Source organism: Ambystoma mexicanum, chromosome 14 (assembly GCF_040938575.1).
Source record: "Ambystoma mexicanum isolate Mex_15411 chromosome 14, UKY_AmexF1_1, whole genome shotgun sequence".
Lineage (NCBI taxonomy): Eukaryota > Metazoa > Chordata > Amphibia > Caudata > Ambystomatidae > Ambystoma > Ambystoma mexicanum.
Genome location: NC_090940.1, coordinates 374,567,571 through 374,595,502, shown reverse-complemented (window position 1 = coordinate 374,595,502; position 27,932 = coordinate 374,567,571). Strand labels below are relative to the sequence as shown.

Sequence of the window (27,932 nt, the reverse complement as noted above, 5' to 3'; positions counted from 1 at the left end):
TCTTAGGGATTGGACTGCTGAAGTTGGGGAAATCAAATTGTGACTTGGTTCCATCGTTACTTGTAAGGAACTCATGGTGACAACAGTAAAGTCAGAAACAAGGGATCACAGTTCAAGGGTGTTTATTAAACTGTATAGGTAGGTTGGAAAACGCCTAATCTAAACCTAAATCGTAGATTGGAGCAAGCTTCAACCATCAAACAATAATAAGGCATTCCTAGTGGTGTCTTTATCAAATAAAAGGGCCTATACTAAGAAAAACCTATTTCCAATTCTTACGCTAAATACAAAAGAAGTGTGCGATAATGTTCTTAAAAAAAGAAGGAAGTGTTCACAAATAATAAGTCAGGATGCGGTAGTTGGGGTCTCCCTTAACCACATTTTAAGCATGGGATAAGCTAGGATTCTGGAGCACAGCTCGAGCTTTCCCAGCATGAGCCAACAGTTCCGCTCTCAGCAATCAGGGCCTTCAATGGTTAAGACTCTTTTCTACAAAAAGTCTCTTGCCTCTGAGGATCTGATGGGTTTCAAAATAATAACCAAAAGTTCCTTTCTGTACGCAATTTGGGTGATGCCGCTGGGCAGTGCCTTTTCACTCCTTGATTCCACTCTTCAGAACCACAAAAAGTTCTTAATGATATCAGGACCTTCTGTAGTTAAGTTTTCTTGCTTCAGAGGGCCAGACCGGTTCAAAGTAGCAAAACAAAAGTCCAACAAAAAGTTCTAGAGTTCTTCTCTGGTTCTACTTTGGCAATAGCTCTTCACCTCTGGCTTCCCCTCTTCCAGGCTCAGACGCCTCTCGAATATCAGCTTCTCTCTGTCGGGTTCACTCTTGCACAGCATGAGATCAAAGACTTTCCCTGCTCTTGGTTGCATTCACGGGCCGATGGGTGTTGGCTTCTCACCCTAGGCTCAGATCCTACTCGACCGTTCGCCTCCATCCATCTGGTTCACTATGGCATTCAATGCACTTTTGTATGCAACATTCACTCTTGTCAACACACTGTATGTTTGGACTTTAGACTTCGCCCCTTGTTTATCAGCATCCCTCCTTTGGATTCACTCTTGTCAACTTTGTCATCAGTTTGAGGCGGGATTGGCTTCTCTTAGCTTCAGAATCATCTGTCGGTCAAAGATTTTAGACTGTACAGAGGATTTTACTGGACTCCTGTATGACCATTTTGACCCCTTTTCTCACCTTTCCCATGGCCTTCTTGTAGTGGTAGTTCCAACAATCGGGTAATCGCCCAGAGTTTCCTGAGTGAACACCCACTGGTGCTGGACTCCTCAGTTTCTGGTTTTACCCTTTTTAGTATCAATAGTTCTTTATGCTTTCACAGTCCAATTAGCAGTTTGCTACTTTTCGTTCAACAAAGTTCAGTTTCTTATTGGCTCTCCCCTCGACACACCGGCTGTGATGAACCGCTTGGCTTTCTTTCTCTTTGGAGTCAAGGTTGGTACCACTGAGTCAAGCGTCTTTCCCCTGCTTGATTATCAGCTGAGGGTCTCGTGTACCGATGTCATCTGCTGCAACACACGCTGGCTATTGTTTGCGATCTTACGATCCCTTCCGCAAAGGTTTCACAGGCCTTGGTTGGAAAGGGCAAGGTCACTTCTCTAGTCGCCACCCTCTCGCTTTGTGCCGTCTTTCTCCTCCTCTTAAACTGCCGTGCTTAGTTCGCTCTCTCGACGTGCGGTCTGCCTTGCTCGTCGTGTGCTCTTGTGCTCCACCTTTTATCCCTGTGGGGAAAGGAAAGGGCTGTCAGGCGTGTGAGGTTCTTGTCAATTGCCTGGCCCTTCCTTAGGTTGGGACATGTCCGGTAAACAGTTTTATTAGTCAGCTATCTTTTGCGGGGTAAGACAGTGTTCGTGTCAGAAAGGGGATGGTTAGTGTGTTTGATTGTCCTGCGGGGTAGGATGGAAAAAAGGTGCTGTATGGAATTACAATCCTCGTACCAGGAGGTTTGATAAACTCAGAAGGGTGATATTGATAGGGTGCGTGAAACAGACGGGAATTACCGGGATAATTATTGTGAAATAAACAGGCAAGATTGTGGGAACGGTAGTGTTTTGTTAAATAGACTGGGTCTTTGGAAAAGAATAAGCAGAGGGACGTGGAGAACAACAATTGGGTGTATTCAGATAGGAAACCATAAAAAAGAGGGCATCTGGGAGAGATAGTTTCTGGGTGCAACAGAGATTGGGATCCTAGAGCATTCGTTAAACACAAAGGTGTTATGGGATTTTGGCAGGAGAGATTCAATGGGAGGAAGGGATGCAGATGTAGTACAGCCTACAAAAGGTCTCCCTCTCCTCCTTCTCCAGTATACTACTGCATCTCACCTGGGGTATATCCCTGAGCACAACCCTTGGTTCGCCTACCCAGGTGATCCTCCTTCGCTCGCCCACCCCAGGGTTGGGATCCGAGAGCGCCAGCCCGCCAATGGTCACCTGAATAAGGGTTTATCAAGGTCCATGTGGGAGAATACCCTCAAGTTTCTCACATACTGCATTACTTTACTTACCTCTTGAAGAGTTGAAGTCAATTGAATGGATTTTAAGCCCCTATGGTTAATATATGTTTATTATTGAGTATTGTGTGATAATATCACCTGCTAGTTAAATTTTTTAGTGTGTGTTTATGGCCTAGAATAAATATTGTATTTTTATACATTCCTGTCTAAATTGAGTTATTGTGTGCTTCACTGTGTGGGCTCATTGTAGAACCCCCCAGCCCCACCCACATTTTGAGAATAGCCATGACTGCTCTCCACGTTTACCTTGATTGGGTTTTGGCTAACCTCTGAGAGTTACCTATTCACTATAATTACGGTGGCCTCCTAAAGTCTGTTCATCAGGCCACATTCTAGAAATCCATCTCAACAGTCATCGATGTATACAACAACAGACTTATTTAGGCATTGGCGGAATACGCCATGGATGACTCATTGGAATGTGGTGGGGCGTTATACTATCCAAAGGGCATTAGAGGCACTCCTAATATCCAAAATTCACCTAATGTTTTTCAATAATCTCTCAGCCGAACACAACGGAAGCTGTAGGCCCCTCTCACGCCCAGCATAATGATGTAGAATCCCTGCAGTTTCTCTAACATGGGTACTATGAGAGGCAAGAGATTTCAGTTCTTTATGGTTATTGAGTTTAGCTCACAGTAATCTATGCCAGGCCAGTGGTCCCTTTTCTTCAGGTGCACAAAAGAAGAGAGGGGCATCTGCAGGTGACTGAGCTGGTTGGATGAACCCTCTCTTTAACAAGTCAGCGATGTACCATTGGAGGACTGCTTTTTCCTGCACTCAGCCAGGAGTAGATTTCTTTCCATGAGTGATGCATAACCCGAGTTTTAGGTTTATTGGGCAGTCAGTCTCTTTCCTGGGAGAGGACCAAAGCTTCCTGCTCCTGAAAGATGTTATGCAGAAGGCAGTCAGGGATCCGGCGGCTATAGCAGTCTGCGGTGTGCCCATGGCTACAGGACGTACAAGTACTACAGGTTGAGAGGAAGCAGTTATACTGACAAAATGGTGATGCAAAAGTAAGGGTTGCAGTAGCCCAATCTTTACAAGTCTGATGTCCCTGTAGGGACATCAAACCCAGGATGAGCACGAAGGTGAGAACCTGTATTGAGCATCAGAATGTTCCTGTGTTCAGACTAGGCCATGGCCAGGGGTACTGTCTGCTAGTAGATATTTCCAGAAACACAAGAAAATTCATCAGCCCCATATATGTTCTTGGACTAGGCCTTGTCTTTCAAAGCTGCATGGTGTTGATGGGCAAACTCAGTATCCATATATATTCTGAGTGCACCGGAATCCACCGAATGCCGATGTGTTTTTGGGCACAGAAAAATAAAGAGGTAGACTCAAAGGCATTGATGGGTGGGCGGGAGATGTATGTGGAGTTAACACTGATGAAGGGCTTGGTTTGTTTGTCCCGTCATGGGCTTTGCCATCTAACTTCCCACAGGAGGATGGGATGGGCTCATTCTTTTCACAATTTACACAAAGACGCTCATCTCGACTGCACTTTCACTCTTTCAAATAAAGGAGCTCTTATGCTTTCACCTAGTTGCATAGGTTCAAGATAGGCTCCAGGAGTAATGTCGGCTTTGAGGCAGGAGTCATTCAAGGTTGTCCCTTATGCTATTCTTGACATCTCTCTTGTAGGCATTGGTCAATCTGGGCGGAAAAGACAATGCGGCACTGGTACGCAAAACTGCCACACTTGCAAGCTCATCTTTGAGCTCAATTCTTTACGGAAATGTGTGGCCAAGGAGGGGATGTTGCAGACTAATTCAGCTGCGAGTTACTTAAAATGTGTGATGGAAGTGGCATGGTCCCAAAATCCCTCAGAGTTCAAGAAATTTATATTCAATGGATTAATGAAGGGAGCGTCTCAGAAAGTTAACTGCAACTCCTCATCAAAGTCAGCTAAGTATAATACTGCAATGCAGTTTGGGGCAAGGAGTGTAGTAGCCCAGAATGCTGCACTTCCTGTCATGTTACGAAGCATGTACATAACTTTAGTTTTGTCAGTGTGCGAGGCTGTCATCTGGAATAAGGACAGCACCTGATACGGATTCCCAAATACACAAAACCTTTGTGGGTCGTCTTGAAGTTTCTCAAATGCAGGCAATGGTACAGCCACAATGATCTCATCAGAAGCCTATTGAAGCTAGATTTTCAGGTTGTTCAGTTATATGCAGATGCCATCATTTGTCATCTCAGGAGTGCCCAGTTCATCCTGTAGCACCTGGATGCCTTGCGCCAGGGGTTGTGGCTCGCTGCCGCTTGTGGCAGCTGTAGCCATCTTCTGGTGTGCATTGAGAGGCTTCCCAATTCGCAAGGGTATAACTCGCACATGAGCAGCAGAGAACGCAAACAAGGTGAGAAAAGCTTGACTATGATACAAATTCAAGAATAAATGGAAAGACCAAAATCACAGAGGAACAAAAAGAACTAGAGAAATACCATCAGGAAGGAGTTAACACTTCATGAACGCAGTTGTGAAGCACTGAAAGCTGCGCCAAGCTGCCTTCAAAGCGGACGAAGTAATCATCTTCAGGTGTAGTGGGGCAGAGAGCCTGAGAAAGCACATGCACTGTGGCTTTTGAATTGGTAAATGATAACCTATGCATGTGCAGGGAGAGACCACTGGTGGGTGGAGAGAAAGTCGATCTGGTGTCTGGCTACCATCTCAGGTTCTGGCCACACTGAGCTGGCAATGAATGCTACACCAGAGAGGATCATGGGGTCCTTTAGGACCCAGAGACAAGTGAGAGGGGAGGCGCAGCAAGGGTAGAGAACCAGAATTGTCCCTCTACGAAGTGGCACATGGCATGCCGATTGAAGCAAAAACAAAACACTTCCTGCTTACAGCGTGAAGCAGTAATGACCAGCAGCCGACCTTCAGGATGGCCCAAACACTAACAAGATTAAGGCTGGCAAGTAGGAAAAGTCACAAACCAAAGAATCTAGCAAAAAGCACACCGGGCTACCACATCGGGGAAAAAGAGGACTTTGCACCCAATAGTCCCTACTTGCTGATCCCAACATTTAGCACATTTTGAAAACTGCTGGAATAGTAGCTGTGCTGCAAGGGACTTTTTGTTAGTGTTGTTGAAATTTGTTCTAAAAAATCTTTTTCCAATGAGAAATTGTTTCCATCTCCAAGCAAAGGTATCAGACGAAAGATAAATACCTTAACATCTGGTAATGCAAACACCATAATTATCGTACACCGTGCCAGTGATTTAAGTAAAGAGAAAAAAACGAATTCTTCAGACAACAGTGTGGAAGGCCCCCGTCATCTCCTCATTTGGCATCTCTCACCACTTCTATGCTGACGACACGAAGCTCTTTCTTTCCTTCTCTTTCTTCTCTCCTGACCTCCACCTTAAACTCTCGTCCTATCTTACTGCCATTAAAGACTGGATGTCTTCTCGCTTTCTTTCCCTTAACTCTGACAAAACTGAGGTACTTTTCTTCCCCTTCCCTCTCCTCCTTTCATTCACTTTCATCCCTCTATCCTTACTTTCTCCCCCCATGCTCGCAACTTAGGCATTTACTTCAACTCTTGTCTCACTTTTTCCCCATCATATCTCTCTCACCTCTCGTGCCTGTCGCTTCCACCTCTATAACATTCGTAAAGTCTGCACCTCTCTTAATTTCCATGCCACTAAACTTTTAATCTCCTCCCTAATCTTCTCTCGCCTCTTCTACTGCTCCTCCTTACTCTTTGGTCTACCCACTTCACATCTCTCCCCCCTCAAATCTATCTACCATTCGGCCATCCGTACTCTGTCTCCTCACCTCCCGTGATTCCATCTCTGCCTCCCTTGGCTGGCTTCCTTTTCACTCCCAACTTAAATTTCATTGTCTCTGCTTAGTCTTCAAATCTCTCCATAATCTTGCTCCCCCTTATCTCTCTTCCCTTCTCTCTTTCTATACTCCCTCTCGCCCTCTTCGCTCTGCTGACCACTTCCTCCTCACTGTTCCTCCTTCCCCTTGTGTCTCCTCCTGCTTCCGCTCTTTCCAACTCCTAGCTCCCCTTCACTGGAACTCCTTAACTCTCTCAATCCGCTCTATCTCTACCTTTTCCTCATTCTGCACCTCCCTTAAATCTCTCCCTCTACATTCCCTGCCATGATTCCACTCCCCTATCCCTTACCTTACCCTCCTTCTCCCCCTTTATCAGCTCCCTCCTCTCCCCCTCGACTCCATCCTCTTCCCTACCCCTCCATCTCCCTCCTCCTTCCCATTCCTCCCTCCTCCCAGTTCTACTCCTCCACTCCCTTCCCTTCTGTCTAATTGCGCCACATACTGCTTTGTTGGTCTGATTCAAATTGTATCTTGCTTCTATTGTTACTGTTATTTTTGTTATTGATAAATGTACCCTGTTATAATGTGCAGCGCTTTGGTGTAAAGCGCTATATACACCAAATAAATACAAATAATAATATCAGTTTGTCATAAGGATTGTGGTCCTGAGTTCCAAAGTTCAATGTCTCCTTAGCCCCTCCTTATCACAGTCATCCTCTTCATTTTCTGATTATTTTTTGTCTCCAACCTCTTCCTGTATCTGATGCTTTCCTGCATCCCTCCCCTCCGCCGCATCTGGGGTTACCTTTCCTATCCTTTTCCTTACCCTACTCCTCCACCTCTCCTTCCTAAAATGCCAATCGCTCCCTTTCACACATTTTATGCTTCTCCCTGATCTTTCTTCCCTCCAGCACCACCTTTGCACTCTTTACTCCTTCATCCACTCTCCCAGTTGTTCCCTCCTCCAACACATTCCTTTCCCTTGCCTGTCCTTCCTCCTCTCTCCTGCTTGCACTCAGCTGCATTTTCAAGGGAAGTCTCATTATCCAAGCACAAGTCTGAATTGGTGATTGGGGTCATGCAGGTGGCCTAACAGAAGTCAGGGATGGGTGGCCTCAGAGATGGGACTTCATAACACGGGGCATCAAAATGGTAGTCAGCTTCCCAGAGAAACTAGCAGCTACTAAGAAAACTGCTGAAGCAATGTTTTGTGAGCAGAGGCACTAGAACCAAAACAGGTCCCAAATAGGACTTAATCAGATCAAACCAGCTGTGGCTCAATGCTATCAGATTTAACATTTGTAAATACTTAAACAAGATGGAGAAGTGGCAAGCATTCCCCCCCCCAAAAAACCTTAAAAGAATCAGCCATTACTGGCTCATAAGCAAGCATCAACTATACAGCAGACAAGTTAATAAAGGTGGGGTTGCCCACATCAAGAGGTTACTAAACAGTTTGGAGCAACCAATGCGTGGATTGCTAATTTTGTAATAATACCCTTATGGGATCATCATTATATCACCCCTTGATGGGAAAATTGTTTCCTTCAAGACTTTGCCACTTGTTGCCATTTGCAATGTAAGTCATGCAGCGCCATGGAATTTGTAGGACATGGAGGAAAACTATCAGACCAGTAAAAGAAAGGAAAATCAGGCACAAATATGGCAACCCAACTTTTAACAAATATATAGTTTAGCAGAATATTTCACGTTAATCAACTGCATTTCACATTGCTTCAACACATAAAACTACATCTCAGAACAGAGCTTAAATAAGAAATGCATTTTATTTTGTCCATGAACCCTTGGAGGCTCGTTTTTGACTGGACCCAATTCATGAAATTTGAATGTTTCTGTGACAGTTAATAATTAGGAGTATCTGCATGAATGTTAGGATGGTTTTTTCAAACTGTGTTCATAAGGTCATTGCTGAATGTGTTGATGTACATTCAGTCAAGCACAGCAACTTCAGGAGGGTACTTGCTGGCCATCTGACTGAATTCATAGTTCAACCATGAGAGGAATTCAAGTATGCTCAAGGTGCACGACCATCGAATGTTATAATTAATGTCTAAAAATTGAGCATTAATGCAATATTAGGTTTCTCTGTGCGGTGTGTACTTTGGATCAGGAGCAAACAAGGATGAGTACTTCCAAAATGTTTTCCAACAAACATAGGAGTTAAATTCTCATGTAAAGATGACCATTTAATGGAAAACTAAATCAATTGAACACTCAACAAATTGTAGCAATTCATTCTGTGTACAAAATGAGGATACATGTTCCTCTCAAGCATATAAATACAGGGATGGTGCCGATGCATTCAGACCATGTTTGTTTATGAAAGGTAGGGCCCAGAAAGTGTGCATCTGAAAACACTACAAGCAGCAGCAGTCAATGATGTTTGAGAAGTGTGTGTGTGTTCCCAGATCTTTGATGAAATATCAGACCTTGGAGGAGAGCAAGGAGAAAGCCCACACCAGTCCTAACCTTTTATAATAAAAAAAAAGAAACTCATGGCCTTTTGGCACAGAGGATGTGCTTATTTGCTAGGTTGTCCAAGTACACTATGAAATCGAATCCCACAAGCTCCAACTTGACAGTAAGCTGCATTTCTTCACTGGCTAAAGCTAGGTAAACAAAAACGAATGAGTATCTGAACTTCTCAGCATCGCAACTGGGCTGTGACATGTAAGGTTTACATTAAGTAGTCCCTGATTCTGATCAATCTTGTGTGCCTAAATGAATGAAATACCAAACTGTTCAATGTAGACAAAATGGTGCTTTTTTGATCAATTTAAAATTCACATCACAATAGAAATCTTCTAGCTTTTGGTTCAACCTTGAATACATGATCATTTTTTTACACGGTTTTCTGAAGAAATGGAGCAAGCATAAATACCAAATAATGTTCGTAAAGACTGAAGTCATGGAATCACTGTGACAGGATGTCCCATCACAAATAACCACGCTGACTCTTATGAAAAGTCCAAGGGTATTTATTTGAAAAAAACATAATAGTCAGAATGGCTGCTTCTGTTCTCGATTCTTTGTGGTCTAAACGACTGGGGATGATTGGCGCTAAGGCCGCCCCTTTGCTCTCTCAACTTCCCTGGCACCCAGGTCCTAGCCTCCGACGTCCCTACCGGGCTGTTAGCCACTACCTATCGGTAACACATATCGGTCTTTCTAACTAGGACTATAGGTGTTTTCCCTAAGATGCTGACTACCTGTCTCCCAAGGAAACTTTTAATTTTCCCTCGCCTATAGTCTCTCCGGGAATAGGGAAGGGTGCCTTCTTCCACAAAGCATCCTACATACTCCTTTCACAACCTCTCACACTTGACCCTTTCCTGTACTAATCTCTTAATCTATTCTCCTACCACGTTACTGTCCCTCCAATCTCTCACTCCGCTTTTCCTACATCCACCATTCGATCTTACTTCCTTTCCCACTCCTATTCTTTACTGCCACTTGCACTTGCAACTATCCCTCTACCTTGGTTCCTTTTCCCTCCTTCCTCCCGCTCTACTTGCCCACCTCTTGCTATTCCGCTCCTTATAATTTCTATCTCACTTAATGCAAATGACCCCTCCAACTCTGCCACTCACTGTTGTTCTTCCTGCTCTACTACTGTTCCACTTTCCCTACTACCATTACCTCTCTACTACCTTTACTGCTCCAAGCCACTCGGGGATATGGTGCCCTGCAAACCGCTCTCACTGTTACAGAACCCGGGGATATGGTGTCCTGCACACACTCTACTAACCCTGGTTCGACCCTCATTGACTCTCAGGGATATTGTGCCCTGTACACCCTTCTCACTGCTACAGAACCCAGGCATATGGTGCTCTGCTTACCCAGGGATATGGTGCCATGCACACATCTGTACAACCGACTAGCCCCCCCTACCACTTGTATTCTTCCCTCGCTACTCCCACCGCCTACTACCTTTACTCCCAACAACTACTACTGCTACCTCTGCTCCTACTACTATCCCTCTCTGACACTACCCTATTCCATTCTACCTCTAATACTAACTATCTTCTTTCTCACACAAACACTCCACAGACTACCTTCCTAAAAATAGCCTCTTTAATCCAGTCACTCTCGTCTCCTCTGGTCTCTTGGATGTCCTCCTTCTCCTGTCCTCAAGCAACGAACCCACACTAGCACACTCACACCTCTTTAAATACCTCATCCCTCCCAGGATTGGCTACTCACCCTATCCAATCACTTACTTGGCACAAGGGGGAGTGTTAAGATGGATTTCTGAACTCCGACCTGGAGGGGCAGAGGTTCAGAAGGCCAGCCTAGTTTCTTAGAACAGGGTAACCTCTGGACAAGCCAGACCAATCAGGGTAGCAATGGCGGCGGTCAAGACTAAGTCTCAAGAGGGGTGAGGGTGACGGAAAGACCTCAATGAACACACAAAGCAAGGACACTTACAAATTACTCAAGACTGGTGTTATATTAAAGATATAGACACATTACAAGGCCTTTGTAACATCGACCATAGCAAAGAATCACAATAATACGAAAGTAAACCAACACATCACAATCAATACAATATATATACAAGACCGAGGGGTCTAAGGAGTTATGAGCATGTAATATGTAGACCACCTAGATGGGGAGGAAAACAGGCAGTGCAAGTAATCATTAGACCCAGTTCGACATCTGAAATACACCTAACTAGGAGGAAGTCCGAGCCCTACGAAGAGAGGAGCCTTATGCTCAAAAGTACCTGCACGTGCGGGTGCCAATGGATAAAGTAGGGACTCTTCAAGTGTCTCAGGCAGTTCAGGAAGGTGAATGAAGCGATGCAGAACAAGTCCCCACTACTCAAGCAAGGCCTCCACTTGTGGGCAGAGGCAGGGTGAGTGCGGGATAGAGTTGCTATTTCGCAACAGCGGTAGAAAAGAAACGGGATCCTGCGCGAGGGGCCACCGGTTGGGGTATGGACTACTCACCGGTCCCCGATGCAGGCAGACCCAGACTTCTCCAGTTCATTTCACGTTGCTGGCAGGTTCAGCTGCAATGATCGGGACGTCTCGACACCGTGTAGATTCTGTGTAGCAGGATGCAGGGTCAAGGGTGTCCCAAATGCAGCGGACATGCACAGGTTGTTACCGCAACAGGGCAACATGGCAACCGCGTTTACTCTGGTCCGGGCGCACTCGTCTCACTTCCGACCTGGGAATGCCAAGTGTACGAAATTCGGTGTGAGGGTGCCGGGGATGCAGAGCAAGCAGTAAACCAAGTTTCGAGGGCTTCCCTGAAACGGCGGCGGTGACAGAGCAAAGCGTTCTGCATAAGCTGGTCAGCCCACTGGTTGGCCCAGGGACACTTCCGAAGAGGCTTACTTGCAGGGTTTGATGAAGGTGCCGGGAATAGTTGATCCCACTATTCCAATGGGTTGAAGCGCCTTCGCAGACCTTCTAGGACAATCAGATGCCGAGGGGTCTCTCAGGACGACAGCAGTTCAGGGTGCCAAACCTTCAGTGGGTCACCAGCGGTTCCTCGACTCAGCTTCTTGTTGCAGGATACTTGGCTCCTTATCTCTCGTTCGGTGTGAACTCAGGAGATCGACATGGTAGTGGTGTTTTCAGCCTCCTCTTATCCAAAGTTCCCTTCGCGCCAAAACAGGGAGGGCCCAATGGGAGATCTGCTCACAAACACTCACACCATACGTGGATCTATCACGGACCACGGTGGTCCCAGGCATTCAGGACACTCCAGACTCTATGGCAGCCGGGATGTGTATTGGGAACAGACATCCCTGCCCACATCCTGGAGGCACACACAAGGCATGCAGAAGCCAGCAAAAGCATTGGGTTTCGCGGGAAAGTGCATGACCAAATAAGGACGGACCCGGGTCGGCTCGAACTGGGGAAGGTGAAGGGGCAAGACGGTCAGAGGACAGGACAAAGAACCTCGTGGCATGGCCATTTTGGAGCTGGCCACTCATTTGTGCCAAACGCAGTAAGAGCGGATAACATGGCGAAAAAGGGTTCAGAACACAAGAGAAACGATAGCTGCCACCAGTCCTGTCCGTGACACACTTGTACAGTTCATAATAAGTCCAGCGAGAGTTTCTAGGGCCTTGGGAATGACTAGAGACCCAAGAGTGCGGTAAAGTAAGTTACAGTGCACTCTTGTTTCATGTTACACAAAAGCTGAAACATGAGGAAAGGACTAAGGGAAACAAAGTCTCCCAGTACGGACTGTTTTAAGGGCATGTCAGTTTCCCCATAAGAATGGAGCGAAAGCCCAGAGGAGTGCGGCAGAAGGCTGCGCTTCTCTGGCAAAGTCTAGATCAGGGTGTAAAACAACAGCAGAAAGTTTGGGGGTTGCCACATGGAGGGAAAATTACATACAAATATGAAATCTTTACTAGCACGGAGTGGCAGAGGGAGTTTTTAGGGAGGCTTCAAAAAGGGTTTGTAAGCCCCATCCCTTTTTCTGGAAGACTCTCTGGCAAGGAATGTGGAAGGGTTTCTGAGGAGCTGGAGTCCCTGTTCCATAAGGCCTTCAATCTTAATATATCTGGTAAGAATGTGGGAGCCTCATTAATAAGGCCTCCTTTTCTGAATGGTGTATAGATTTCTGGAGACTTTGCTAGACCATTTTCTCGCATGGCCGGTGTTAGGCTGCTGGCTGTGTGCTGCAAAGAAGTGCGAGCTACTGCTGCGTGGTGGCTTCCCTCTACTGCTTCCTGCTGTGGCTTTCCCCAGTCAGTGTTTTCCGTCATCATAGGTAAGGTGGTGGTGATGGGAGGAGGTCCGTACACACTTGTGCAAGCACCAGGACATTTTTGGGGTGTACTCCATCCCATTACTGACAAGGCCTGTAAAGCAGGCCTTGTCACAATTGTCTTTTGAAAACATTAAACCCTATCTAGAGAAGAAATGTAATGTCCTGATGCACTAATAGCTACATTTCTCTTACAAAATTCTTTTTGTTGTTGCACGAACAGCAATTACACATAATGTTGATACACTCTTTACAGAACTTGTGCAACCTGTTGACAACACTTCTGAGTGATTTACAACAGCATCATACCCGAATTTGGCAAAATAGTTGCCCTCAAACTTGAGGCTCTTCTTAATGGAGGAGGACCGCATGAAGTATTTTCTAAACTGAAGGATTCTTGCGTTGATTTCATTAGCACATCTCCATTGACACTTAAACCTGGGAAACATTACAAACAAAAGATGGGCAAGTCGCATTGTCAAACTAAATATACACAATAGAAATTAATAAGGATGACATTGTGAAACCCACCCAATCAAACATTTTCTGTTCTGCCATCACGTAACTTACATTTATCTGACAGCGCGACATGCAAATAATTATCATACATTTACCCCAAAAAACATTTTCAGTAAAAATACATTTTAATCGTTGCTACAGGATAAAATCTGCATGGACTTCTAAAGTAGCCAGTCGTCTGGAATAACTGCTTTTCGATACTTTAAAGAACATTGAATTACAGTATTATATTAAAATACCTATTTTTGAGAGAACAGCATTGATGGTGTTATGGGAATTGCCCCAGAGGTTTAAAATGTATATACTGGCTCTATGTGGCCATGCCAGACTGGAGTTGATAGTTCCTGCCCTAATTTATTTTATAATTTATACAATATGTCATTTATAATGTGCCTGTACACAAGTGTTTCTAGGCACGACAAGACAAACCATCTTACTAGGCCTTGTGTCATTTAGATCGTGCAAGTGTGACAACGCAAAGTGCAGGAGACTATAGGGTTATTTACAGTTCCTACGTACGCGGTTTGCCCAGAGGCAGTGCAGGGGAGACTGGTACCCAGGTGGGGGGGGAGGAGGGAGAGGGAGAGGGACTTGAGCTGCTTCCGGAACTTTAGGTGGTCTGGGTCAAGTCTGATGATGCAGAGGGTCTTGAACGTGATCCTTGCAGCCACCGGGAGCCAGAGGAGAGATTTCAGTGCTGGAGAGATGCAGTCCCTGGGCTTGAGGCCAAGGACAAGTCTCGCAGTCTTGTTCAGGATTAGTTGCAGAGGGCAGAGACGAGGAATGCAGATTGAGAAAGAGGCTGTTGCAGTAGTACAGCCTAGAGAGAACCAGGGCTCTGGAGACAGCGAGCTTCTGGGGGAAAGTGAGGGAATAATACCCATGGCGAGGAGCAGCTGATAGTGGGTCATCTTGGCAATGTCCGTGATGCGAGGAGAGAAGGAGAGAGTGGAGCCCAAGATGACTCCAAGGTTTTTTTGCCTCATAGGAAGGCGAAGGTAGAGGGCCCAGCGAGGGCAGCCAGAGTGAGAGGGGGAAAGTGGGAGGAGGGGTCGCAATGAGATCCGTCTTACTGGCATTAAGGCAGAGATCACAAGAGGTGCACCATACCTGAATCGTGGAAAGACAGTCAGGAATGAGCAAGGAGGCTGAGGGGAGCCTGAAAGAGAGCTGCGTGTCATCTGCATAACACTGAAAGATAGAAGAGAGGGTAGAGATCATGTGGCCCAAAGGGTCCAAGTAGACATTGAAGAGCCAGGGTGAGAGGATATGGCAAGAGAGGTGATGGAGAGAAAGGACCCAAGTTGGACCTGGGAGGGTCGGTCCAGGAGGAAGGAGGTCAATCACGCCAAAGCCTGATCCATGATGCCCATGTTCTCATAGAGTCTATTCATGAGGATGGCGTGATTGACCATGTCAAAAACAGGAAAGTTCAAGAAGGGAGGGGACAGAAGGAAGGCTGGAATCAAGATTAGCGAGCAGATCATCACAGGTTTTCGGGAGGGAAGTTTCTGTGCCTCTGGCTGCTCTGATGCCAGACTGGTGATCATGGAGACAGCCAACAGATTCAGAGTGGGGAGTAAGCTGGGAGATGAAAAAGAGTTAGGGATTGGGCGATAGTTTGCCGGACAGATGGGATCAGCAGAAGGCTTTTTTAGGAGGGGGTGCACAAGGGAGTGCTTGAGGAGAGAGGGGAAAAATCCAGTGGCGAAAGTGTGATTGCAGAAATCGGACAAGGCTGGAGCGAGGGAGTTGATGTGGTCCTCGATGGTTCTGGAAGAGCATGGGAGCACCTGTTTGGACAACACCTTCATAGATTGGACTGGTCTAGAAACATCCGATGTTGGAGAGAGAGGAGAAAGGAGGAGGAGAGGGGGCAGTGGCCAGAGTGGGGCCAAGAGAGGGAGAGGAAGAAGAGAGTGTGTTTTAGTGGTGAAGTGAGATCAAATGCCTTCTTTAATCAAGAGCAAGCTCATTTTATGGAGAGTATTAGACTACCACCTTTACTTCATGTAATGTATTGCTGGACATTGTCCTTAAACTCAAAAGAGAAAGTTGGAGATATGGTTACTGTTAAAGGAATGCTTCGCCCAAAAAATGTTATTGCCCAAAAAGATGGGCAATAATAAAACAAATATACTCACACTTTTTTTTTAAAGTTCTGATGTAAAATTCTGAGCAATTCAAGCTCAAAAATTGGAAAAGCAAGCACATGGGCGCATCCATTTTGTGAAATGGATGCCCGCCTGTGCTGGCTTTTGCGGCACTAATGAAGGAACAGCCAGCCAGCTGTAGTAAACAAAATCTACCACTGGGTGGCTTTTCCTCCATTGGTGCCGGGACTCGGAGGACACGGACCGGAGACTACAGGCAGAAAAGCTGCAGCTGAATCTCGGTAAGTGCTATTTATTTATTTTTTAAAAATGAGCACTAGCTGCGGTTTTTTTCTAAGTTAAAACCGCAGCTTTAAAAACATTGTATTTATGTTTGCGGTAGCTTTTGAAGCGACCGCAAACATAAATACAACGTTAATGTGTTTGAAAATGCTGCGGTTTTTGAGCTTGAATTCCTCAAAATTTTACATAGGAACTTAAAAAAAAAAATTGAGTATATTTGTTTTATTATTGCCCATCTTTTTGGGCAATAAAACATTTTGGGCGAACCATTCCTTTAAGATGGACTTTCAGAATCGGCCTTGTGGACAAATTCTGAGAGGCCACTATTCTGGTGAACAGGAAAGACACAAATGTCTAGCCAAACTCTATCAAAGTAGTATGCCTGAGCAAAAAGGCTTAAACCGAGGACAGTGTGGAAGTGGTGAAGGGTTCAGTTAAGCAGACACAGAGCACTCTTAATAATTCAAGTTAAGTAAAATGAATGAAAGTACAGTCATATTTATTAGATCTTGAACCAACTCTTATAAATCAAGGGTAAATAAACTGCTAAACATACACTATCAAAATATGTACATTCACCTTCTTGTGCTCTTGCTAAAGAGCACCGGCACTTTACTTTTCACACAGATCAGTTGGATAGAACACTATTGTAATAAAGCAAGTGAAGAAAACAAAGATAAGCAATAAAACAGGTACATAATGTAAAGAGTAGAAAAACAAAACACAGCATTATGAAAATAAGGTAACATACTAGATTTAATTTACTTATAATGTGATGAGTCCTTCCTTTGCTAAAGCAGATGAGGCCTAGTGACTCAAAAGTCGCAAGACCCAAATGCAACCCTCTGCCCGGGGCTCAGAGTCTTAAGGGTGAACAAGTGTAAGTAAGGCCAACATGTAGGTGTAAGTGTCTCAAATAGTGAAGAACAAAGCACGCAAAGTTCTAGGAAGAAGTTCTTAGGAATCCTACCACCTTAGGGGAAGCCTGGCGGGACGGGAGATCCTTGGCCAGAACTTGACCTATCACAACTATGACCTTCACTCATTAAACCGTGTGGAGCGTGGGGGTAGCAATAGGTATGCTAACTCACCCTGTGTACTCAGATTCTGTCAGATACCACTTTTAAGGCTTCTAAAACCACTTGGCCCACTTACTTGATGCATTGGTTCCATTGGAGGTGTTCAAGTGGTCGTTGTTGCAGAGGCCACTTTCGGCATAAGGATTAACATCTGGTTAGTCCGCTTCCTGGCAGTGGACAGCTAGACCAAACTGGCACAATGAAAAAAGAACCACCACAATAGGGACAACCTCAGAGGACCTCCAGGATAGAATGCAGACAGGGGAGAGCGATGAACACCACGATCAGGCAGCAGAAGATTACCCTTGTGGCAGTGACAAAGAAGTAGGCACAGCAAGGCCCCTCTTCGTGCTGTAAGGAAAGACCTCTTGTCTCACTATTTTGGGGTCCGAGTCCCAAGTCCAAACTTAGGACGGTAAAGGATGCAGTAAGGTAGGCCAGAAGGGTGGTGCTCAGTTCATAGGCTGATCCACAGACTCCTCCGAGGCTTCAAAGTGTACAATCACCGACCAGGGGTCAAACCTGGTTGCTCCCACTGGTTGAAGGGTTGAAGCACTGACCGAGGCCTTCAGGAGATCAGAAAAAGAAGCAGGGCTTCACCAAGACGGTTGCTGAAGACCGTTCTGGTTGGCCGCAACAATGATCCATGGGTCTCCAGTGGAATGCTAATTTTCAATGATCTGAAGAATGGGTGCAGGAGTCCTTTGATCTTAAATTCGAGCTCGAGTCACCAACCAATGATAAGGATCTGCATTCTTCTAACTGGCAGGGGCTGTCCAATTATGGAGAGACTCTGCCCATTACATCAGCCCAGTGGCAGACACTTTGGCCAGGATGTGGACTATGACCCGACAGTCCCTGATCCCACATCTGGCCACAAACACGTACCGTGGCTTTTCCCAGGGATGTCGAGGCTTTGCCCAGAAAAAAGCATACCATATATGGCAGTTCAGCCCTGAGAGGGAAGGAGGAAAGCTCCCATACATGATGTCCAAAGCACAGTGCGAAATCTTGTGTTACTGCCATTTTAGAGCATATGTGGCCTCATTACGAGTTTGGCAGTAATTGAGCAGTAAATCCGCAGTGGAAAATTTACCGTTACCGCCATGCATCGCAACTGATTCACTGCCGAATTACAACCTGGCGGGTGCATGCACACACACACACCAATGGCTGCCATGGTAATTCCGTCTAGTGGAGTTACCGCTTAAAACTCTGTGGTACGATGTTTATCTGTCAAGAAATGGCAGAATTACTGTTACTGCCATGGCGATCCGTGGAAATTCTGCCTGCGGTAATTAGTCATCGCTAAAAAAGGAAGCTCCACTGCAGCCATTTAGAAAAACGCAATCCATTCAATATCTCGAGAGAGGAGTGCAATCCAGACACCCAGGTAAGGCCAAACATGTCCATAGGAAAGGGAAAGGCAGGGTGCCCGATATGAGGCAGCGTAAGCCCAAATTCAGCAAACAGAAGCTCACAGCGTTGGCAGAGCAAGGGGTTGCCAACTCAGATGAGCTATATGGGGCATCTCACAGGAAGACCAGCCAACAGCGCAAACACCACATATAGGCTGAAATCAGGGACAAGGTGCTGGCCATAGGGCACGTCCAACGTGATGTAGAGGACATGAAGAAGAGGTGGAATGACCTCAGGTTCAGGACCCTCATCTCCAATCACCGCCGGGAGACTGCTGCCACTGGAGGTGGCACAGTAGAACCTCTGCTACAGACAGTGTGGGAGGAGATGGTCAGTGGGATACTGCACATGGTCAGGAACGAGGGCGTGGGCACAGCAGAGCTAGGAGCCAGCAACCAAGCTGAATCTGGTGAGTACCACAGTAACACCTACAACGATGACTGCAAAACCCTGCAGGCAGAAAGTTATCACCATCCATGTGACGCTCCAGGCCCCATTGACAGCAACCAGTGACCACTGGACCCTCCTTACATGAAACCCATGCACAGCCAACATAACCAACATGCACCCATGCAGCTTGTCCCAACCCATGGATGCACATCCATGGATGCACAACAGTTGATAGTTGTGTCACAGCCACAAGCTCCTCGGCTACCATGGCCCATGTACAGACACATTGAGGAGTACACATCTGACAACATGTCCACCTGACCCACACACAACCAAATGCACTCCACCCACCTGACTGCACCATCAAATACCTGTCACCAACAGTCCAGACACACCACTGCACAGGACAGCCCATGGGCCAACTAATCCCTTTGATGCCCCTCCATATATAGCAGGCCAACTCACACTGGGGCATCCAGAAGCAATGTACCTGTGGCCAACAGATGCCAGTCCCCCCAGGAGGCCCAGCACACATTGATAGCATAGCACAAGTGACAGTGAATGTTGTTTTCCAAAGCACATCAGCAACAATGCGGTAACGCACATGTCAATTTGTCCCAACAGGAACTCAATACACCCAGGAAATGTCCCAGGAGGCTGGACCAACCATGACACCAGCAAAAACCACTGGCAGCAAGAAGCCAGGCCAAGGCAGTTCAGGGAGTGGGAGTGTGCCACCCAAGAAGAAGCACCAGGCCACCGACAGATTCTCCTGACATCGATGGAGAAGCCCACAGAGCCAACACAGACCCCAGATGTGCGATCTGTGCCACCAAGAAGATGCCAAGACAGTGCCACATCGGGCCAGACTGAGGATGCACAGGTGGATCAGGGTGAGGATGACAGCCAGCAATCACTGCAGCAGGCCACTGCTGGCACAGATGTAGACTAGTATGAGGGTGCTTTCCCTGCAACCAGCCACCTATATTCCCCCCATCTGCAATTTTTCACCCGAGTCCTACACCTGCGCAGCCTCTCACCACTGCACACACCACCATCCCAGTATGATGTCCACCGTGCCCTGCGCTATGCGTAGGACTCAGACGATTAGGCCAAGGATGCTCCACATCATGCCCAGCTTGAGGGACATGTCCAAATGCTAACATCACTGCCATGGCCTACACTCACACTCTAGGCCATCTGGGACCGTCTGGACCAGATGGAACAGAGGCAAGCAGAAATGCGCACCATTGCACAGGAACACTTGGGGGGCATGCCAAGGTCATGCATGACTGCATCCAGGGGTCTCGCGAGACGCTTGTTGCAGTCAATTGACCGTCTATGCAGGAGCTCAGTCGCATGCAATGCAAGCCTGTTTCTCACCAGCCATGGGTTCCAGGAGCTGCAAAACAAAAGACCTTGTCACATGAGACCATGGCTAGAGCCATACGTTTGAGCCTGGAACATCTACGGGGGAGCATGCAGGGGAACTCGCAGTCCGCTACCCCTAATGAGGGGTCAACACAGACCCTGCCCAGGTGCCCACAATGGCGTGCCGCAAATGCTGAAAGACCATCAGACAAGGAGGATAAGTGTAAGCTCTAATGCAAGTGGTAGTTGTTGGGGGAGGGGTTGTGGTTGTTGTTGGGAGGTGGTGGTAGTTGTTGTAGGGGGATGATGTTGCTTTGCTGCCAGTATTAAAAATACACTTGAATCTTCTTCATATTGGTAGTATCAATTTAATGCAATTTAGACAGATGCATTCATTGCATGTATGGGTGTCATGTCTCTGGGGTAAAAAATGATTGTATATGAGCTCCTGGCGGACCATCCGACCTTCCCCTTGCTTCCCCATGTAGAGCCTTGGGGGCCCAGTGCACTCCTCCAGCCTCTTCCTCATCAGAGCTAGGGGGGGTCATGGTCCTCATCTGCGGGCATTGCTACATTCCTGCATATGCACATGTTGTGCAGCATGGCGCAGACCACAATGATTTCTCCTACTTTATTGGGGTTGTACATCAGTGCACCGCCTCTGATGTAGGCACCTGAACTAGTATTTCAGAAGGCCAAATGTCCTCTCAATGCATGATCTTGTTCTCCTATGTGCATCATTAACATACTATCTCCTGCGGTTTAGCAGGTTTGCCCAGGGGGAGGGGTCATTATCCATGGCAACTGCGGGTATTCAGCGTCACCTGCAACACATGAATGGACTGTGTGGGACATGGCGGTGTGTTGTCCGTGGTACAAGTGCATGGTCCTGACGTGCATGGTCCTGACGTGCATGGTCCTGACGTGCATGGTCCTGACGTGCATGGTCCTATGTGCATGTCTCGGATCTGCGTGATTTTTCCGTTGCGGAAAAGTCAGCTACGGAAATGTTTGCTCCACAAAAGGTTTGTACATTTCCCATGCGAAAACGCATTTAAAACCCCTACAAACCCACACCCCAACCCACACCCTTAACACACCCCCACCCACACCCCCAACACACCCACACCCTAACTTACCTTTCCTTCACGCTGTGTCCCTGCAGCGCCAGTTCCCTTTCACTTCCGTGATCGGGAACCAGTTCCGCAGGGTCCTTTTCTTTTTTCGCAAGCTGCAGGGGATTTCCCCCACATGCCTCGCTCACTATACTATAAAGTTTAGTGAGCGGAGTATTGCAGGTGGACACCCCTGCAGCGCCCGGCTTTTTTTTTTCTTCATTTGGCGGGGTTGTCTCCCGCAACACAACGCTCACTACAGTGAGCAGGGATTGCAAGGGACAATCCCCCAGCCCAAAATCCGACCCCACCGAAACACCTAACTCACACCACGAAAAGTTCAGACTTTTGGTAGTCCGAACATTTCGTGGTGTTTGTTTTAGGTATTTCGCTGGGGTCGGACTTTTAAATTCGGTCAGTTCGTGCTATACCGCATGTCTCAGTGGATGGGCACCTTGTGTGCATCGGGGTTGTTGGGGCATGGTCAACATGGCTGCCTTACAGTCATATTAATTGTGGGAGTCGGCAGTCATGTGTAGTCTGTCAATGATGTGACATTGGTAATGCACTGGTAAGGTACGGTATGGCACAACGCCATGTGGGGTACATGTATATGCTTACATGGGTTGAACGTTTACCTGATTGCGTGGTGCTGCCTTGCATGGCTGGATGCCCCGATTTATCATGTGTCAAGTCTGTGTCCTGGTGTGAGTCAGAGTGCGTGGCCTATTCTGGGTATCGTCATTGCATCATGGTACTTGTGGTTCATTCACTTTAATACTACTGACGTGTTCCATGTGAGTGATTTTGGCAGTCAGGTCTGAGTGCTACTTACCCACGACCCAGGTGTGCTGTCCTCTGTACCTCTCCATGTACGCAGGCAGGGTGCTGTTGCGCAGAATCAGCGCATCATGTGTTGCACCAGGATATCGGGCAATGCAGTGACTGATGGTGAGATCGGCATCACAGGTCATCTGCACGTTCATAGAGTGATATTGTTACCAGTTGCGGTATGCCTGTTCAGTTGTCTGGGGTGGTACCAACACCACATGGGTGCAGTCCAATGCCGCTATTGTGTTGGGCAAATGTGCTATGCTGTAGAACCTTGCCTTTGCTACATGCATCTGTGCGTGGGTGATTGGCATGGAGATGTGCGTGCATCATTAAGGCATCCAGGACTTTGTCTAGCACCTTTGAAAATGGGGGCTGAGACATGCCATGCAGTGTTCCTACTGTGTGCTGCAAGGCATGTGTGCCAAATAAATTTAAAACGGCAACAAGCTTCAGCAAGGGGGGTGGCTGTTCGGATGGAAATGGCACACTGCAGTTGGGCCTGTGTCAGGGTGAGCAGGTCGGCGATGGTTGGACGGTCCAGTTCGTATGAGGGGATTAATTGCCTGTCCGTGAGTGTCCAGGGGGATGGTCGGACATGTGGTATTGGTGCCCTCCGCTGTATGCGTCTCCTACGCCTTGGTTGCGCCTGTATCATTCCCTGCTGTGGTCCAGCATGCTGCTGTAGCTCAATGTAGAGTGGCAGGTTGTGGAGCCCATAATCTATGTCTGCTTGTGGCTGCATGTTTGTTGGGTGTGGGTCGGGCGTGGGGGTGGGCTTTCTATACTCCACCCGAGTGGCTCTGGTGCATCTGGGCCTCAATTTGTGGCACCTGTATGCATTTACCTCCACCTTCTTTGGTGGAGATAATTGTGATGGGTTTTTTTGAAGAATGAACTCAGATTTTTTTAGGTCATTCTGCAGTTTTTTTACTTGTAATATGACGGTAATGGGTTTTTGTTTTTTGGGATAGAACTATAATAGAACTATAAGAGTCTTTTCACCTAGTTCAGCCGCTGACCCAGTTCCCATCACCTGTGGGGTTCCTCAGGGATCATGCGTCGCCCCCACTTTGTATAATATTTTTACAAAGCCCCTCTGATATCTTGGATAAACTGGGTGTCTCATATACTAATTATACTGACGACACCCAGATCCTCATTCCAATCCAAGGAGATTACGACAAAGACACCATCCTCAAACAAAATATACCAAATCATTCAAACTTGGATGGCTACACACGGCTTATGTCTTAAGATAAAACCGAGCTCTTAATCGTTGGATCAACCAGCAAATTAAACAAACTTTCCCATCTATACAAATCCTTTGCTATTGACGGTATCAAAATTAACGTAGCCAAGAAGTTAAAATGTTAGGTTTCTACTTAGACTCAACGCTCAATCTTAACAAGCAGGTCAATGCCACAGCATCAGCAACCAGCTACACCTGCAAGCTAATTCACGCATGCAAGCCATTCCTGTCTACGGACAGTTGCATCACCATCGCACAAGCCCTTATCCTATCTAAATTAGACTACCGTAATGCACTTATCCAGGTACCAGCAAACACAACACCCATGAACTCCAAACCCTGCAAAACAACGCCCTCAGAACAGTACTAGGCATCCCCAAAGGTCAACATATTTCTGACCATACAAGAACTGTTAACTGGCTGTCCATCAATGACCGTATCAAATTTAAAACCCTGAACATTACAAACAACTGTCTTAACAACAAAGCACCCGCATACCTCACTGAGAAATTTACTAGGTACACATCTGAATGCCCCATTAGGAAGGCCCAATCCAACAGCATCAGAATCCCAAACTTCAATCTGAAAAGAACAGGAGGCTCAAGCTTGCCAGTATTGGCTGCAGATCTATGGAACTCCATTCCGGACCCACTTAGAGCAATTCCCTCCTTTCACCTGTTCAAAACTAATGTTAAACTCTGGCTACAAACCAACGACTGCTGACACCTCTCCTTTGAACGACCGGTTTCTTAGACACCTCCCCCCTTTCCTTATGCCATTTTCCTATCCTTTTTGTCACCATTAACTGTATATATATCCTAATATCCTATATGTAACTTGTAAGATATGCCTGCAACTGTAACATAAGAAATATAAGATAACCGTAACAAAAGAAATATAAGATAAGAAATGTAAGATATTCATGCAACATTAACTGTGTCAAATATAAGAAATGTAAGATAGTCATGCAACATTAACTTGTAACTGTAACATAAGAAATGTAAGATATTTATATAACTGTAACCTAAGATGCCCAAAAGCGCCCAGTTGCCTAACGGCCCGGTGTGCTCTATAAGTAAATAAACAATACAATACAATTCCACCCACGGAATTACCTCTGCATCTTATTCTGTCAAATTCTTATCAGAGTTACCGATGTAGGTAATTCCGCCGGTGGTCATTCGGCCAGAGGTATTACCACCAACATTTCTGTAAGTTATAATTTGACGTAGTGGTAAAGTTGGCAGTAACAGAGTTACCACCAATATTACCACTTACCGCCCAACTCATAATAAGGCCCATAGTACAGTAAAAGGCATTATTCAGAAAAATGCAAAAGTGCATGCGGAAATATAAAAACACGGCAGGAAAATATTCATTGCAACCAGCTTTTCTTGGACCCATCGCACAAGAAACACAAAGCTGCAAAAGACAAAGTTAAAGGCGCAAAAAGTATCCCTACCACACTGGGTGAAAGCCGGGGTGTGGGTAGAAGTCACATGGCTTATTGACAACTGTGTCATATAGTACATTCCTGCTCTAAATCAGACAACTGATGTTCATAAGACTATATAAAGTAGGCTATTCACCCTTAGTGGCATAAACATCTCCAGAGTGGAGCTTGACTGCCAAAAGTAGTCACTTTTCCCCCTCCATTTGAAATAATAGTGGATTCAGTATTTTAACTACTCATTGTTTGTCCAATACATACAGCATTTGCTTTAAATGTCTTGGAATTGGTTGATCTAACCCTGTTGGATGCTTAGATCAAGACTGGTTTCGATTCAAGAAGGCTATTACAGTAAAAGCATGGAATTTCTGTAATTATCTTTCTTCACAAACCTTTTCTCAGCGCTGCATATGTGCGCTGTGAGAGGCTCAGGGACCTTACCCCGTCAAGAGGGGCCAGGAGGTCTCGGAAACCCATCTCAACCTGGAGCAGGAGGCCTACCAGAGTGTTTGCCAGAGCCAGTCCTGCCTCAGAGGTGGGGTGAGCGAGTTAGGAGGGCCCCAGTCTGTCCCTGCTACCTGTGCCAGTACAAGTCTAGTACCACTGATTTTCACTCCATAAATTCATCGGCTTGTTCTGGCCCGTCTTCTTATTCCACTCTGAGGATTACAAAGCCTGGACATCCTTGAGGTAGAGGAAAAAACAAGCAACCCAGCCAAGAGAGCCGTGGTGAACATCAGCATCCTGGAGAATTGGCTGTCAGCCACGGCAAAACTCCAGTGGACCCGCATGTAAAGAGGGAGTGGGGCTTTAGAGATTTTTCAGAGCCTCCTCTCTGTATATAATAATAATTGGCCGGGGAACCAGGTGGGGCACAGGGCCAAAGGGAGGAGGAGCAGGAGCTTAAAATGTGGACACTGGTAAAGAGGCAGGGTGGGTTGTTCAGGTGAGGTCAAGGGAGAAGGCGGAACACTACGAGAACCCAAGCAGATGAAGGACAGAGCAGCAGAGCTGGACAACCATTTGAGGGGATAGGGGTGTGAGGGAGATTAACTAGAACAGTGACTGGGAGAGTGAAAGAGGGGTAACTGTGGGAGAAGGTGTGGAAGGAGTGTAGCGAGGGGAGAGTAGTAGAGAGGAGATGTGAGGAGAGTAGTAGAGTGGAGAGGGGGAAGAAGTAGAGCAGAAAGGGCACAGTATTAGTAGCAGCGAGTGAGGGAGAGTAGTAGTAGAACATCAGCAGGGCAGCAAAAAAGAGGGAGCAAAAGGAAACTGGGAGGAAGAGATGGGAGGACAGAAGAAGGAACGTGATTGACAGCCCTTAGCGAAACTCTCTTCAACTTGTTGATAACAACCCTTGAACCCTCTCTTGCTAGGAGTTAGTGTGTCCAGGAGTCCATCTGTGACAGTGCTCAGGCCTGCATTTATCTCTTTTCTTTCAAGTGCAATCTACTTGTGTGATATACCGATGAAGGATTTCAATTGGGTTTATTGGATTGTAATTCCAATAATCATGAACTTGCATACTAATACAGCAAAATCTATGTATATAACAATATACTTCCCTTATGTATAATAAAAGCGTAAGCTAAAACAATGATCCGTTGCATAAAACAATCAAGTCTTACCATTAGAATTCAGTAAATCTCCATGGGTGGTGGGGGGGCCCAATGGGAGCTGACACCGCTAAGAGGCTGTCCAAGCCCCCGAAGGGGGCGCTAGATGGACATCCCACATAGCAGGATGCCCCTCTGACCGCTCCCTCACCTTGTCAGGATCTCCACTCCTCCAAGAGGAAGGGGCGTCTGCAGGGCGGGAGCATCCGGCGGCCTTGGGTACAGCAAATAATGTGGGGGGACTGGAGCTCAGTCTCTTTCCAGACCCCCTGACCCAACTGAACACCCAGCCACCCGCACCCTTCGTGGCTAGTTCAGAGCGGACAGGACCCCGCAAGTGATTGCTGACCAGGGTAGCATTGCAGAATGTAATCAGAGGAAGTTGTGTAAATAGGTTACATTTTGTTTCAGCAGATTCCGAGGTGTAAGTGTTAAAAAAATAAAATCAATGTTCACTTGTTCCTTTACCTTGTATAAATTGTTCCATTTCTGTCACACGCGGAGTTCGGGGCAGTCCTACCCGGGGACGAGTGAGACACAGCAGTCGTCAATCGTGGGCGGTCATTCCCTACTGGTGGGTGTCCATTTATTTTGAGTTTGGTATCTGCGTTTTGGGGAATGACCACCTTCACTATTCAGAACTTTGCATTGCCCTGCTTATGGGGCCGCTTTAGAAGTCTAAGGAAGAAGTACTACGTGCAATACAATCTGGAGTTTATGTGCGGTGGCTTGCGAAAGCCATGGGCGGCAAGGGGACATTGAACATTCAGAACTATAACATTGCCCTACGTTTGGGCCTCCACCCATGCAGCCTTCCTCCCAGCCCCCTCCCAGGCATCCATTTCCCCAGCATGCACTCCCTCATGCCTCCCTAGCCCGCCCACCACCCCCGATTGGACCATCTGAGGCCCAGATTTCCTTGTGGCGAAGCGCTAGCACCATGCTGGTGCCCCATTCCATTTGCAGCAGGTGAGCACTGTTGCCTCAGCGACCCTCCTGGGTTACTTGACATTTGTTTTTGGGCCCCTTTAAAAGCCTCAGTGCCAGTCTGCAGGCTTCTTTGCAGCCCCCTCCATGGAATCCATTTCCCCAGCGTGCGCTCCCTCCCGCCTCACTAATCCACCCACCCCCACCCCCCGATTGGACCACTGGGCGGTCATAAGTGACCCTTCCAGGGCAGCCCTATGCCCGGTAGCCCCTGTGGCTAAGGGCCCCAAGGCAAAGGGTGGCTCCAACAGAGGCAGCTCCAGAAAGTGTCAGCAGGTGTCCTCAGGGGAAGCCAGTAGCCAGCTGTCAACCAGCAGCAACAAACAAGGTAGGAGAGGCATGGGTGGGGAGTAGAGCAATCACTCTACTCCGGAAGCCCTGCCACACCACAAATCTATATACTTTGAACAGTAATG

At 46.8% G+C, this 27,932-nt stretch overlaps 1 protein-coding gene across 2 annotated transcripts in view; it reads right to left on the bottom strand.

Moving 5' to 3' along the window:
- Positions 1–27,932, bottom strand: part of TOGARAM1 (TOG array regulator of axonemal microtubules 1) — a 1,414,449-nt gene that overhangs the window by 833,373 nt on the left and 553,144 nt on the right. The window contains exon 12 of one of the 2 annotated variants that reach the window (XM_069637490.1): positions 13,401–13,529. The exons of the other annotated variant lie outside the window; for it this stretch is intronic. Within the exon in view, the coding sequence (XP_069493591.1) occupies positions 13,401–13,529 (129 nt within the window). The remainder of the gene's footprint in view (positions 1–13,400; positions 13,530–27,932) is intronic. 2 annotated transcript variants of the gene reach the window in all.